Here is a 15,535-nt window from a genome sequence, read left to right as displayed (position 1 = left end):
GTATATTCTGTAAGATCTGCTATGGTTTCCTGATAGTTAATGCTCAAAAGAGGAGCTAAGCCTCCAAGTAGTATACAGGAACCACCCACTTAGCCATTTTCAATCATGTACAGATGGCCAAGCCAAAGAATTCCTGAGTCTAAGAAGTATTTTCTAAATGGTAATATAACAAATAAATTTAAATTTTAGTAATTTTAGTTTTATTTAAGGTCTAGATTTCCAATAAGGTAATGAAGATTTAAACCTCAATACCTGCAATAAATGTAAATATAAAGCCGGATGGCATGAGAAATACCTTTCTTTCAACCCAGTTGCCAGCTGTTGATTAAATAGAACCAAGAGAGGTGCAATAAGAACCTACCATTTTTTAAGTTTTATTCTGAGAATCTAAGAAAAATGGGAATATTTTGTTGGATCTTAGCCAGATTTGCGACTTGACTTTCCACTTACCTTTCCTTATGTTTTAATAGAAATCAAAACGTGATAGCATGTCTAACTTATTTAGAATAAATAAAACACTATCATCTACTCACACATACTTTATTTAAATGAGTAATCTGTATAGTTTGGATTTTGTATTTCCTGATGACATAGAACCAAGCTGAACTTCAGTCAATTTTGACAGATCAGCTGATGACCCAGATATCTGATTTTTACATAGAAGTGAAATATGACAGAAAATACTGTTCTTTTATTGGAAATAAAATTCCTCTGATTTCTTTAGCTTCTTGTAAAGAGAAAGTTCACTCCATCTATTTTAAAGTATCTAATGGATTTGCAATGGTTAAAAAAAAAATTACTTCCTAGCAAAGTTGAAAACAAAAAAGTTATTCTGTGAGAGTAAGAAGAAAAGCAGTAGTTTACTGGAAGACTGTAGCTTCTCAGAGCATTAAAGGAGTGATCATAGAACACATGCAAGTGCCCCCCATGGTAGGAAAACCTTTGCAATGTGCTTGCCTGCAGTCTTGCAGGGTTTCTGAACAATGGTGAAAATACCGAAATGTGGCTTTTGTAAAGCTTAGAAAAGAAAAAGGCTTGAGAAATACTAGTGTTAAATACAATTAAGAATAGGACATTATATCCTGAAGTTTAGCTTAAGCTCTTCTATGTCACAATATTGTCTTGTTCTTCTACCTGGACTTAAGTATTTTGAGCTTATTCATAGCTGGAATCGATGCCTCTGTCTTATGCACTGTGCAGACATACAGAAATAATCTTTTATTTGTTCTTGGAGCCACAGAAAATCTCTAAATGAAAGAATGCAGAAGAGAGATATTAGACATAAGAACAAAACCTGAAATAATATTCTTCTCTGGGTACCCCTTTCAATTGCAACAACATCAGTTTACACAAGGAATAATCTTAGCTGCACTAACCAAGAAACAGGAATCAGGTTTCAGGCAGATATAGAAGTCTTGCTTCAGTAGAAATAGAACAGAGAATGTGACTGAATTAGAATTGGTAAACTTAAGGATAACATTGTCATTAGAATTATGATGATGACAGAAATACACATTTTTTTAGTGATATTTAGCAAAAAAGTGTTAAGTGAGAGAGGTATGTTCCTAAAAAACTTATGACTTTGAAGACATTCAAATAAAAGTTAAGGCACTGATGTCTTTTTAAAACTTTTATTATATTGCATAAGCTATAACATTTTACAAATCTTAGTTACATTTTCAGCAACAGATACACTGATACTGTAGTAAATACAGAGATGAAAAGACACCTCTGACAACATATAAAAAGGTAGAAATACTTAAAACCAGGATGCTGAATATCAAGAATGTTTTACATAAACAATATCTACACTAGAGTGTTTTTGAAAATGATTGCCAAGGTAATGAAGTGTTTGTTGAATGTAAGGCTCCAACGTGCAAGGTGGTGAGCACAGTCAGTTCACCTACCTTTCAGCATCTCAGAGCCAGGCTTTTTATGAACTCCATGCTCTAATGAGCACTAAAAAGTGTCATTCTACACAATAAGATGTAAAATTACTGTTCTAACATGGACTGAAGTGCAACAAGTGCTTCAAAGGAACTGAATCGGTTAACTGGGGAATAAAGTACCAGTACATTTTGAGGAGGGGGAATATAGGAATGTTCAGTAAGTCTTAAACTGACTGAAAAAAAATAATTTGGTAAAATAATTTTCAAGCTGAGTGCTAATACTAGAAGTGACACAGTTTTCCCCTGCCAGTCTAAAAAAAAATCTGAAGCCATTTTTTTTTTGGTAATCAGAACACACTGAATACTGCTTTTCAAAGAAAAAGAAGCTCAAATTAAAGTAATTTAAACCACCTTTCATATAAATTCTTTAACACAAATGTAGCTGCCTACTGTTAGCAGTGTGGCACAAATAAGTGCAAACTACTATAATAGAATGCTCACTTTTAACTCTGTCAGTATAGTACTGTGTTTTGCATAATTCCACTAAATTAAAAAAAAAAAGCAGAAGCTTGGGTTATATAAACAATGCAGTTAGGCTCAAAATGGAGATAAAAATTGGTTCTAGGAAGTAAGAATTAAGTACCTATCTCCACACCCTTTCTGCTTCTACTGGCAAGGAAGGTTAGCAGCTGAAAAAAGGATTTTTATCATTATAATAGTTTTCATATATAAACATATATTAATTTAATTTTTGAAGTTAAAATCCCAGTTTCATACCTGTAAAACCGGTGACTTCAAGATGCTTACTCTTGACTTATGAAGTTGAATCAGATCCCACATGTGCATTTTTAAAAGATACTACTGTTCAGATTGCTAAAGATATATTTTTAAAATTTCTTTTCAAACATAAAATACAAAACCCCAGGGTTTACAGCAATTACCATCATCATAAACATGCAGGAGTCAGTATCCCAACAAAAAAACCACTAGATCTGCCTTTTAAAATATTATAAAACCTACATAATTGTAAGTATGAATTGAGGTTTTTTTGGCTAACAGAAAAAAACCCATAATGTGCTTTTCAGATAGTCAGGTGTCCCACTGATAAAATAAGTCTGATGAAAGAGAAAGGCACTTCAGCAGGCTAATTTTTCTTCAGATTTTCCTAATATGCAGTACTAGACAATGGATGTAGTGTACTGCCTTTTAATTTGCACAGTGTTAGATTAGTAATATTGTTAACCTGTTTCACTTTTTAACTAACAAGTAGAGTTTAGACTGGTGCCTATTCATTTCATCCTCTTTGGTACAAATTACTGCATAAAAACAAAGCAGACAACTAAACATTCCTACATCCTGCATTACTTTTTGTGCATCATCTCTAGCTCTACATTGGTAAATAATGTCCCTAAACATCAAATGAGTTTTGGTTTCAGGTTTGTAAGATACAAGAGTTTTTTTATTTTTCTGACAGTTCTATCAAGATTTTTCCTGTTAATCAAAAGGAATTTTTAAGTGATTCCCCCCCCTTTTAAAAAAGATTTCTATAATTTGTGGTATTTGGTGACAATCTGAAAGTTACTGTCAATTAGCTTATTCTAGGTAACACAGCCAGATTAATGTAAACACAGCTGCATTCTATTTAGCCTGATCACTTCCCTTATATTTATGATACATCAAAGCACTGACATAAGCCACATGAATTAATCTGCAGAAACAAGCCTTGGCTGACTCCATTAACCACCTTATCAAAAGTATGTAAGACCTGGAACTGTATACCCTTCTGCAAGAAGAATACCAACATCACGTATTGCAACCATGGTGGGGAAACTGTCCTGAAGTTTATTAACCACCTTTCACCCTAAGTATATGACAAAATTTGGTGCTGAGTGTTCTGTATCTACCTAATACCCTTCACTTTAAACTCTACTTATATCTATGTGGCTTTTTGCAGAAGCTGACAGCTCAAGAAGCATCTTGTGAAAAACTGAGAAATAATTCTTGCAAACATTTGTGTTCTTCAGAAAGAATCGATTCCACCGAAGCACAAATACTTACCAGTTTGGAAACAAGCATCACAAAGAAGCTATATCCTTTCCAATTTTCCCCACTCATTCCCTCTTCTTAGAGGGGGGCTTCCTATAAAGGTACTTCAGGCATGTCCCACTTCTTATTCTCAAGGTAATCAACCTCCAGATGCGAATAAGTGAAAACCTCTGAATGTTTCCCTGGCCTTTAGAAGAGCAGTGTGCCACAAATCCTTGCTGCTTCTTGCATAGATCTAATGTTAGCACTAGCATTTTAGCGCTCTGTTAGTGCTGCAACACTAAGCCAACAGAGGAAAATCTTAAAAAATAAATTCAGTGATTCCTATAAATTTGTGTGTGGAAATCATATATATAAATATAGAAAAGCATTAGTTTGACCACAAAGACAAGTTTCATGATAACATTTTGTCTTTTCCACATATGTTACACATCATGTACGGTTATCTCTGGAATTAAAATTTTTAGAACTCATTGTAGTCAAACTCCTTTTTTTAATGATCTAAAACCAAAAAGAATTCTAGTCACTAATAGGTAATACAGGTTTCCAATGCATAAATTCCAACATACAGCTGCAACATGAAGACTCCAATAATATATTCTGTAAGTACTGAATATAAATATGATGTATAATTCTAATAATTTTAGAGTTACAGAGAGTTTTTAAAATCCAAGATTTAATGCTTATGATAGGGCCAAGGAAGAATTCCCTGTCATTGTGTGCTTACGGGCATCAGCTGTTTTCATGTAGCATTTATCTTTGCAGATACAACTGCAACAATAATTGCTTTCTACAGAATAGTTTTCTCATATTCTGACACAGAAAACAAGTTCTGTATTTATTTTTAATATAAAACTTGACTTTAGAAAAGCCTTTTCAAGTGTAACCAGCAGCATAAGACATTTGTGATAAACGCTAGCAAGTTACATGCAGAAAAGTTGGTGTATGGGATCTACAAAGCAAGCAAAGATAGCTGTGGCTTGACTAGCATGGATAGAAGCAACAGCTGAAGACAGCCTTGAAAATGGTATTACCAGAATTGCAGCATGTGCACTCCAGAAAAGAATTTAAATACTCCACAAAAAGTCCACACCCTCATTAAACAAGGGAGGAGCTACTATTTAGTAGAGATACCAATCCTATATATGATGAGATGCCTATTTTTCAGAAAACTTTGTTCTATCTTTCTTCCTACTACTAAGAAGCCTAGCAGCAAGAAACTCCTGCAAGAAGATCTGTTCCACTCTGACTTGCTTTGTTGGCTAAAAGCTGAAATGCATCATTGATGCACAGCCTTTAACGGGGCCATTTTGCACTAGCATACATGCAGGGTAAAATTGTGACTAATCCAGATAGCCAAAAGCGCCTTTAGAATGATGGTACAGAACCAAACTCCTCTCTTTGCTCTTGATCAGCTAGCAGAGCAGATGAGAATCTGTACTACCTAAGCACATTTTTAGGCACTGTTACTTTGAAGTCCCAAAGTTATAACTGATCTTTTCAACATTTCTAATCCTTCTTTGGTGACCAGATACCTAGTCTGATGCAGAACAAGAACACTGGAGTGCAAAACTTAGTTCCTTTGAACTCACATGAATAAAGCCATTTATAGTAGTTTGTATTTTTTAACAATACAGGTAAAGTTTGAGGAATTAGGTCTTTTTGGTATATACAATGAAAAAATGCATTGAAAAAATCTGCAATATATTTAAGTTACTGTAGGTGAACAAAATTTCCAGTGGAGACATATCAATTTAATATTAACACCTCAAAACCATTAGCTTGTCAGATTTTGTGTTATGTTCAACAGAATACATAATATTCTCTTTTTGAAAAGGGAGCCATCAGAACTGATGCAACTTAAGAGCAGGGCAATATTAAACCTCAGAAGTCAAAGCAGCTTTCAGAAGAAATGTACATCTACACAAAATATATAAATTGATTCCTACTAACATATATAAGAAAGCAAAGGATGAAAATGTCAGTATTTGGGGCTACAGAGTTAGCCATATACAAAATCCAGTGGAACTGCACATAGGGGAAAAAAATATTATGAAAATGTATTCAGTATAGGAAAATTGAATTACAGTTACCTAAAAAGAGTACCAAAAGCATGCTAATATGACAAGCCATCTTCACCTCTGAAGTAAATGAATCGTATAATTAAACCAGATTGTTTTGTCCAATTTAATTATAGACTTATTTGCACACCTATCTCCAACTTATTTTGCACTTTCATACTTGTGAACTCAACAAGAACATCATACTTTGTTCATGAAGCAACTGCACACCAGAAGTTGGATTGATGTATTGCTTGTACCATTCTGGTTACCTTGCGTATTCTTCTAGAAACAGGACCAGACAACTGACAATCCCCACATAACAGACATACTTCACAGTAATGTTTCCTGAGTAAATATTCCCAGAAGCCCAGCTGCATAGGATATTTCCCAAATCTTGAGTGTACTACAGGGCAGACAACCAAATGCACCTCACCCCACAATTCCAATATAGGCATTGTATGTTTGGGTCTTGGTACAGAACCTTAACCAAGCTCTAAGGGAAATATTTATAAAGCTTTTTTAGGATGATTTATAATCAAACTGCCAAAGCCAAAATGCTGGAACTTATTTCATCAGAGAAACAGCTTCAAAGCCACAGAAAGACATTCTATATGCTATATGAAGCACATTAAGGGATGTATCTACTTTTCTGTTAGCCAAAGTTGAAACGATCACTTTGACAAGATGAACATTAAAAATAAAGAATATTCTGATGGCCTTTTCCTTCCTCTATACATATCTTAGTTACATTTCATGCATTCATGACTTTTGGTAAATTTAACTCTAAGATGAGTCATAAGTAGTATTTATATTGCATTATAGACCAAATTTTGCAATCTGCTCTCTCATGCTCGTAAAACCCCCCAACTTTTAAAGCCTGTTTAACCCCTCTGCGATGCACAACCTAAACAAAAGCAGCTCAGGCTGGCAAAATGTAGGCACATAAACCTCTGATGATCTTCCATTTTTTAAAACATAAAATGAAAAGCAACAGTACCCAACTTTCCTGCTGAAGGAAACTCTTTCAAAGGCATAATTTGTCTAAACTTGCACACTGGGCCAAACTTAATAAATATGCAGAGATTCAAGACTATGTTGTGGAGCACAACTGGCCCAACAACATGCAGAAGAGAAGACTAACTGACAACGAAGCCAAAACAAGACACTGGGATCAGTAGCAGCAGCAGCTTCGAATGCTACCAGAACCAGTCCTTTTCTGCTGGATGCGGACACTTCATCACAGATGTCAGTCTTCAACATCCACAGTTCGTAATAAAGCAGATTAAAACAAAGCAAATGGGCAACATCTTAAGACAGCAGGGACCATGAACTGCAGCGGCCACAGAGCTTGTACACTTTCCCCTTCTGCCACTGCTATATGGAATGGCAAACTTTTGCACATGGATGGGCATAAAGGGAGGGCAGTAATACTATAGAGCTCTGCTGATAAATCCAACAGAGCTCATCTGCTGGTGTCATGGGACTAACTGATGAAACATTTTACATTATACGAAGAAGTAGTAACAGATCCCTAGAAAAGTTCACGTATAAAATACTGTACAGATGGTCACAATGATTAGGAACAAGGCTGAGGAATGGCTTTAAACTAGTCTACCAATGCATTAGCAACAAGTACAAAAAAACTGAAACATGTGCCTACATTTCTAACCGCGCATTCCCAGAGGTGTGTCCAAGAATGACAGGCTAATTAAAATGTGGGCCTTCCCTACACTGCCAGTAAAACTAGGAACTGGAAAATTGTAATAGTAGCATTTCCCTGTTTTCAATTCACATTGAGTATCAATTGCCTGGTTGAAGTTTAGTAACTCAAATCTGTATATTAAAAAAAATTTAACTTTTCTTGATACTAGAAAACAACCTTTCCCTTGTAAACCCAACACTGCAGAATTACAGAAGTAGCCAAGAGATCAATAACCAGCAGGGAGAGCAACAAGACAAAGCACATTGTGTTTTAATTTATAGGAATAAGTGGCCTCTCCTCTCTTTTCTTCCAGATACTGGTTTTGCTATCTCTTCTCATGATAGATGGTCTATCCCTTTTTTTAGCAGAAGGGATACCAGATTCGTGACTTCCTGATACAGTTTTTCTTCTTAGACCTTCTTCATCATGCTGTTCTACGACTGGCCCATTCCCTCCATCCAAAATATGCCTCACAGCCTGGTCCTCTGGAGTGCAAACAGTGGTCCCACTTTCACTGCTACTTAGATCCAGATCTTCCAAGTAAAGGATCTTAGAATGCGGCATAGTTTTTATGAAAGTTTTCTCTCTCTCCAGTTTCCTACTAGGATGATGCTCATTCATGTCCACACCAGAGTCCAGACTGGTATCATTACTCTCTGTTTTTCTGCCCTTTTTCAGATCTATGAAAGAATGCCTCACTTGAGCGATCGGCTTTCCATCCAGGGATACAAACCATGCTCGAGGGTGCGGAGATGGTTTTCCTTTAGAGAGTTCCAATAATGTTTGTTCTGAAATACCTTGAAGTTCAGATGAAAATGGAGTCATTACGACTGCTTCATTCAATGTCCCAGGAACAGAGACAGACTCCAGTAAGCTATTAGTGTACCGGCCCCAGTTTGATGTTTGAGAAGGTAAGCCCTCTTCGCTATCTAATGTACTGTTTTCATCTCTGCAGACAGAAGGCTGTGGATGAGAGTGCACTGGCATTTTTGGTAATGTTTGCATGTAACTGTCACGATTCATGGGTTCCATCATGGGGCTATATACTAACTGCCCTTTTCTTGGCAAAGTTGCTGATTTTGCAGGATGCAATTGTTCTGGGGAGTGGAAAAGGTCAGAGGTTTGAAGAATAGCAATAGGTTGATTGTAAAGATGCATTAGATGTTCTGGGATATGGGAAAGCCCATACATCTCCTCTTTCAGTGAAAGGTACCTGTTTTGGTCTTGAATGTCCCTAGGAGCCTGGGAAACAGTAGTGTTACTATGTTTCGGCGGCTGTAAATGCCTAACTCCAGCATTAGGCTCCAATGAATTGGCTGAATTTCTTGACTGACCAGTCTGACATGATGACTGATAAGAAGCATCCTCTGTGTAGATTTTAAAATTGTCTCGTGATTTTCCCTCTTCTGTGTCTATGGACATCCTTCTTTGAGGGCTGTATGAAGAAATCTTCGGTGTATATAACTGTGACTTATCCTCCAACTGTAAAGACCCTTTGACAGCATTGACGTGATTTATGTGAGTTGTTGACGTTGTCTGGTCTTTTTTTATGACCTCCAGTCTAGTTGAATTTTTTTCCTTCTTTTGCGTCCGACCACATTTATCCCTATGCAAAAGAGATGCAAGGTGACTGTAGAGCATACTAGGAAATAATAGACTGTTGAAGAGCTGAAGACTAGATTTTTGTTAGGAAGTTGCAGTGTAATGTGACATCACAAACTTAAAATGAAGTTCTATAATAACTGTAATTTTTGAAGAAATATTAGGCTACGCATTATAGTTTAGCTAAGGAAACAAGTCTTAACTTCAAGAGACTATTTTATCAACCTTAAATTCTATTCATGCTGAGCCTCTCTTTTTGCTTACCTGCAGTAACAAAGAAGAACAGAAAAAAATCCAATGATAATGACAACAGTACCTCCCAGTATGGCCGTAAGGAAGACTGTGTGATAGGCTGTTATGTCCTTGGAAACAGCACTAATAATGGATTCTAGATTGTCGAACAAAACCAGACAAGAATTAGTTCTCAAAAACAAATAATTCCACTTGATATGCAGAGCTGTAGCTAATAAATTAAACTGTACTTTTCCAGTGATTTTGTGTTCCTATGGCACTACGTTCATCCTTCCCTTTTCCCCTTGCTATTTCAGCAAACTAGAAAATACACAAACAGTGGTTACAATATAATGGATCTTCAAAGGTTCATCTCAAGTACTAAAGCCTTACCATGACACCTACTCAATTCCTGTCAAATTACACTTGTATTAGTTGTCCAAACTGACCTAGAAACAGTCTACGTTTTCTATTTAGTGCTTCTATCACAAAGTGCTGTCTTTAAATTTTGACATCATATTTCTCCAATAAGAATCCCTTCATACGAATTTGCAAAACATGCAACAAGTCTACATAAAACAGAATCCACTCTGACCGTTTTACCCAAGACTAATTTTCTTCTTGTATTTCCTCCTGTCATACATCATCCTCAACAGTAAGGGATACAGTCCTGCTGATTTTTAGATCTCCATAGTCACAGTTCCCTTGCAGGCTTCTTTCAAAAGATGGAGACAATATAAATATACAGGTTCAAATACAGTCTGGACTTTTCCCCCTATAGCATTTGAAGTTCTAGGAAACTGTTATATGCACAAAGGCATTGAAACAAAAGTTTTCTAACTGTTGAAATTGCATGTCTTTCCTCCCTTTCTGTTGTTAAATAAAGCCATCAAACTGACAGCCTTAGATACTTTGTTACTTAGGTTACTCAGTAATTTCTTTGCCAGTCATTGCAATACCTCTTGTTCCAGGCAGTGGAGCTGCTATCCAGTAGCCTAAGTGTTGAGCAGTATATGTCCATACTAATTGACCATCTGCTTCCTTTACCATTCCTAGCCCACGGCTTACCCAAGCACCTGAAAAAAAAAAAAACCAGACAAAATATTGCACATGCCATGCAGGATTCTTCTTTATCTCAAACCATTAGCAATTAAGCTATTACCAAAAATATACAAGGTCACAAGAAAAACTGAAACTTCTGACCTATATACTATTTATTACACAGCTTTCACTAAACATGCAAACTTTCTCTCTTGACAATTTCATTTCAAATATACCTGTGTGGACGTTTACTTTGAAACAAAACACCAAAATTACTTACCAGAATTAATTTAATATAATTCATTTTCTATTAACAAATGTTTTTCATAGATATGCACACAAATAATTTGAAAAATCCTATTATATGAGCTTAAGCATGTATGAAGGCCAAGACTAAAAAAACCAACAAAAAACTACTATGGAGCAGGTAATCTAAGCTTACGAATACAAGTTTAATATTAGCTAGCAGCACTGAGTGGCAAAGCATTATTGTAGCATAATAAGTTACAATAGGATAAACAGTGTCTTGAATGTTTCTCTCCTTCTCCCTGCCCCAAGGCAGTAACAGTTCAGTTTGCCCAAGGAAGGTCTATTGTTAGGACACAGATTCCACACCATCTGTTCGGCAACACAAAGGACAGGTATTATGGTATGCCAGCTTCTACAATTAATAAAGCATGCAGTAGAAGAGACAGAATTCTACTGAACGCACTTCAACACACTTATTATTGTGGTCCATCTGTTAAATTCTAAGGACAGAAAACAAGCTTATATAAACAACCTTGTATTTTCAAACTGCAAATACTGAGAAGGAGAGAGAACCACCAGCTTTTTTAAAACAACAATAACCAAAGCATGCAAAAAGTATAATTCATATAAGCCCTACAATTTCAATTTTTCTCCAGAACACTTCTTTCACCAAAGCAAAAGGAAATATCAACCAGACAGGAGGTAAAGATGAGAACTCACACATGCCACAATGTGCGTATGCACAGACACGCACACGCACGGTATCATTCGGCAGTAAAACTTGCAGCCTTTTCCTAGTACTTGTGATGGCTGGCAGAGGGGAATAGCAGCAGCAACCAGCCACCTAGAACCCTGAAAGACATGGTTTCTCAGTTACCTGGAAAACCTCTTGTCCAGACTCAGGAGCAAAACCAGCCAGAAGAATCTTCCATCCCTAACTCTCATATTAGAGGCAACAACAACAGGTCCTCAAATTCTCTGTCCTGTCAACTCTAAGGCAAGATATCACTATAAGGCAAAACTATTGTTTTACAAGTATAGAGGGTGGGTTACTTACAGGCAGATAAAAACCAACACAAACCACCACATATAAAGGGCAAAAAAAATTCTAGGTCTCCAGAAGTTCTATCTTGACAGAACAAATCTGTAAGAAGCTATATAATCTCTGCTGTCCTCTTTAGTAAATTATATCTCCCCCCGATATACTCCATAGAACATAGTACATATTAAGAAAAACATGAAAATGTGATTTATGAGTAAGCACATATTCTCTTATGACTTACTGCAATCCAAACAGAAAGATATGATTCTCAATTTAATGTTGCAATGCAAGCTTTTTTTTTTTTCTAAATTCTATTATAATCTATAAAGTACTTTTGGTACTAATGAGGAAAAATATTTAGTAAGAAGGAAGCCAAGTTCAATATACATCAACAAATTCTGCATTTACAGCAGCTGGAATATAATTACAAAAGCTCATTTTCCAGGAACAGCCTCAGTACTATTACACATTGAGTAACACCAGGGAACACTGCATGAGCAGACATGTAAAAGCAGTTTCTATCTTCTTCCTGGCATGTATGGATCAGTCTACACAATATCAAACACAGACCTGTTCCCTTACTGCTATCAATACTGATACGGAAGCTCTGATTACCATTATGACATATTCCCCAAGGACTTGAGAGTTTAAAAGTGTGTGTCAACATCTTGCTGGGGACAACCTGCATGCAACATCTTTGGATGCCAGAGTCTCCTTATTCAGTGCAGTGGTAGCTCACCATTCAGCTCAGATGGGGGCCTGCTGCTACTTATGGACCCTCATGAATGCTTGCTGGAGAGCCTATGCATTCAGCTGTCCTCAGTTACCAGAACCTTGACTAAGGAACACCTTGCTGTTACTCAGTTACTGTAGAAATGAGTCATTTTGCACATGTCAGATCAAAGGTAAAAATAAAAGAAATGTATTTAAGAATTAACATCCAGAGCAGTGAATACAGTTGCAATTTTGACTGTAGAGAAGAGATGAGGAAGTGGAAGAAAAAGTAGAAGAGTTATGCACAAAAAGTCTCTATGCTTGTCCACAGTCCTCCTTGTCCTCTCTCAGCAAGCAGCAGCGAAGGCTCCACGCGAACACTACACCTCAGTGAGCACCCATCACAAACAATTTACCTTTACAGAATGTCTATCAGAGTATACCCCATCTGACAGGAAAAAACCCAACGGTTTTAATAGTTTTTATTGGGTCAGCATACCACACTCCTACTCTTGCTCTACCCCTAAGGCCAACATGCCTAAGTAGGCATGTTGAGTAGGCCCCTCAACACCCACATACACACCTTACACTGGTTTATATTCTAGCCTGACCCTGTGCCCAGTTGCTCTAGCTCTGTCAACTTTTTGGTTTAGTACCATTGTTGACCTAGTTTTCTGTTTAGTGAGTTAAAACAGTTCGGCATAGGTACAGATGAGCACAGGAGCTGGCAAAAGTGGCTGTGGCAGCAAGAAATCAAACCCCTTTGTGCTATTTTACCACGTCAGACTAAAACCCTTTCTTTGATGAAGAATGTTAACCCTTATCACTGGTTACCCTTCTGAAATCTTCTAGGTGTATAGACAGACTTAATCTTCTATGCCAAAACTTATTCTATTCACTCTTTTCCCAAGAGACAACCTAGCCAATTTTTTATTAGCATATTCTTCATTCAAATTAATGTTCTTTGGTTGTTCTTCATTAAGATGAACAGTTTGTTTCTTGAACATGTAAACAATGCTTTGCTGGAGTTGGTGTCCTCTCCTGTACTTTCAACAGTTAAATAACAGCTTTTTGCCTTAATAAGGAGTAAGATGCTTACCTCTTCACTCGCACGCGTATTTCAAGACCAAGTGTGATGGAAAGTATAAAGTACAATTTAAGACAATCAGTACACTAATGGACACACACCTAATACAGGACATCTAAATGGGATAAGTGTATGTAGCTCATTACTCACTCCTGACTAAAATTAGACAGGAAGGGATGACAAAAGGTTTAGAATGTCTAATCCCCAGCCTCCTCTTCCCACATATACTGTAAGAACTATGTTGTTCCCTTTGATAACTCTTATTTCACCTTCATTTCACTTTCTGAATTGCTTTTGTTAACTGAAGTAATATCTATCCAGGTGTAGGACCTTTAGAGCTATACTCTAGGAAACAAAGCATCCAAGTCTTCAATTCTGATTTTTCAAGAAGGCATTCACAAAATTACCAGGCTTAAAATTTAACATCACCTAAAACATATGTTCCCTGAATCCTTAGCCTCCTCTGAAAATAAAAATCCATCACATGTAAAATTTGTTCAACAGGAATGCTAATGGATTTTACTAAAGCTTTTTGAACTCATGTAAGCAGGGAAATTCCTTTGAACAATTCAAGTTAACCAATCAAAAATAATACAGAACCCCTAATAAAATTTGTGGCTATTTACCACTACCTCATATATTACTGCAATCACTGTCCCATGACATAGTGTCATGTGCCCAAAACTATACACATATGCTAAAAGGTAGAACAACATATAACTCAGCCCACTTACCAGTTTTCATATCGAATGTCCATGCAGGTATAGCATCTCCTGATTTTACAGTACTTGTGGGAAGAGGAAGTGTAATCTGAATGGGACCATTTACTTTCAGTTCTTTCCCAGTCAAAAGAACGTTTACGCATATTGCAGCAAGAGGAGCTAATTCCATGCTTTTGAAACCTGAATGTAAGAAATATCTTGTCTGTAATTTTCCATTCATAGTCTATTTCTTAAAAAAAATATTTAGAATTAATATACTTATTATAACTAAAGTCAAGCCTTCATTCGCATCCAGTTAAACAGTCAGTTGTCACCAACTTGGTCAAATAAAAATAAACATTTCTTCTTTTCTGGACTTTTAAAATCTTGTGATCAAAATAAAAACCAGTCATTTCTACACCATATCTGTAAAAGAGAAACAGACTTTTGACACATAGGTCCAATGCTGACTGTAGAACCAATGATTAGGCAAAACTTGGCTTGGGGGTGGTGGAAGAAGGGTTTTTCCCCTCAGATAATTTGATTACAAAATAGCTAACCTATGTGAAATATAGACAATATAAGAATTTTTGTATAATTGCAATATATATAACATTGAATCAAACTGAAGACTTATGTAGATATATGACTGCTGCATTTCTCCTTAGTTGAACAGTCCTCTTAAACTCTCCTGTAAGGATTAACTTTCTAATTTGGCAGTTATAATCAACTGAATAGTTAATCATGAGTCTTGTCAAAGCACTCAAAGGAAACATTGCATATACAAAACTTTACAATGCAGGCTGAAAGTTTGTTTCCTTTGTTTTCCTTACACTAAATTGCAAATACTTCAGAACGCACAATATGACAGGATGGTGAAAGAAGCTGAAACAGAATTAGTAAGTACCAGAAAAATGTTAAATCTATGCAAGCTGTTAGAAGCTGGTTGTGAGAAAACTCCTGATGCATCAGATATCAATTAGCTTCCATCTGCCTTAAAAGGAAGTCCGTTCCTTTAGGAGTATATGAATAATTTAAAACATATGCCAGACATTGAAAGGAAAACTCAAAGGGGAGAAACACTGCTTATTCTCTTATGCTTTACATTTAAAGAGGTGAACTATAGATAAGAAAGGTTTTAAAATGTGTAAGTCAAGATATCAATATA

General features: G+C 36.2%; 1 protein-coding gene across 1 annotated transcript in view; it reads right to left on the bottom strand.

Annotated features, from left to right (window-relative positions):
• Window positions 1-4,387: 4,387 nt before the first annotated feature.
• Window positions 4,388-15,535, bottom strand: part of FAM171B (family with sequence similarity 171 member B) — a 36,510-nt gene continuing 25,362 nt past the window's right edge. The window contains exons 5-8 of the mRNA XM_075027961.1: window positions 14,401-14,568; window positions 10,493-10,609; window positions 9,567-9,690; window positions 4,388-9,306 (exon numbers count right to left, since the gene is read on the bottom strand). Coding sequence (XP_074884062.1) covers window positions 7,971-9,306; window positions 9,567-9,690; window positions 10,493-10,609; window positions 14,401-14,568 — 1,745 coding nt within the window. The 3' untranslated portion in view covers window positions 4,388-7,970. The remainder of the gene's footprint in view (window positions 9,307-9,566; window positions 9,691-10,492; window positions 10,610-14,400; window positions 14,569-15,535) is intronic.

The sequence above is a fragment of the Buteo buteo genome, chromosome 5 (assembly GCF_964188355.1).
Source record: "Buteo buteo chromosome 5, bButBut1.hap1.1, whole genome shotgun sequence".
Classification (NCBI taxonomy): Eukaryota; Metazoa; Chordata; class Aves; order Accipitriformes; family Accipitridae; genus Buteo; species Buteo buteo.
The sequence above is the reverse complement of the archived record's forward strand: the minus strand, read 5'-3'. Positions and strand labels throughout refer to the sequence as shown.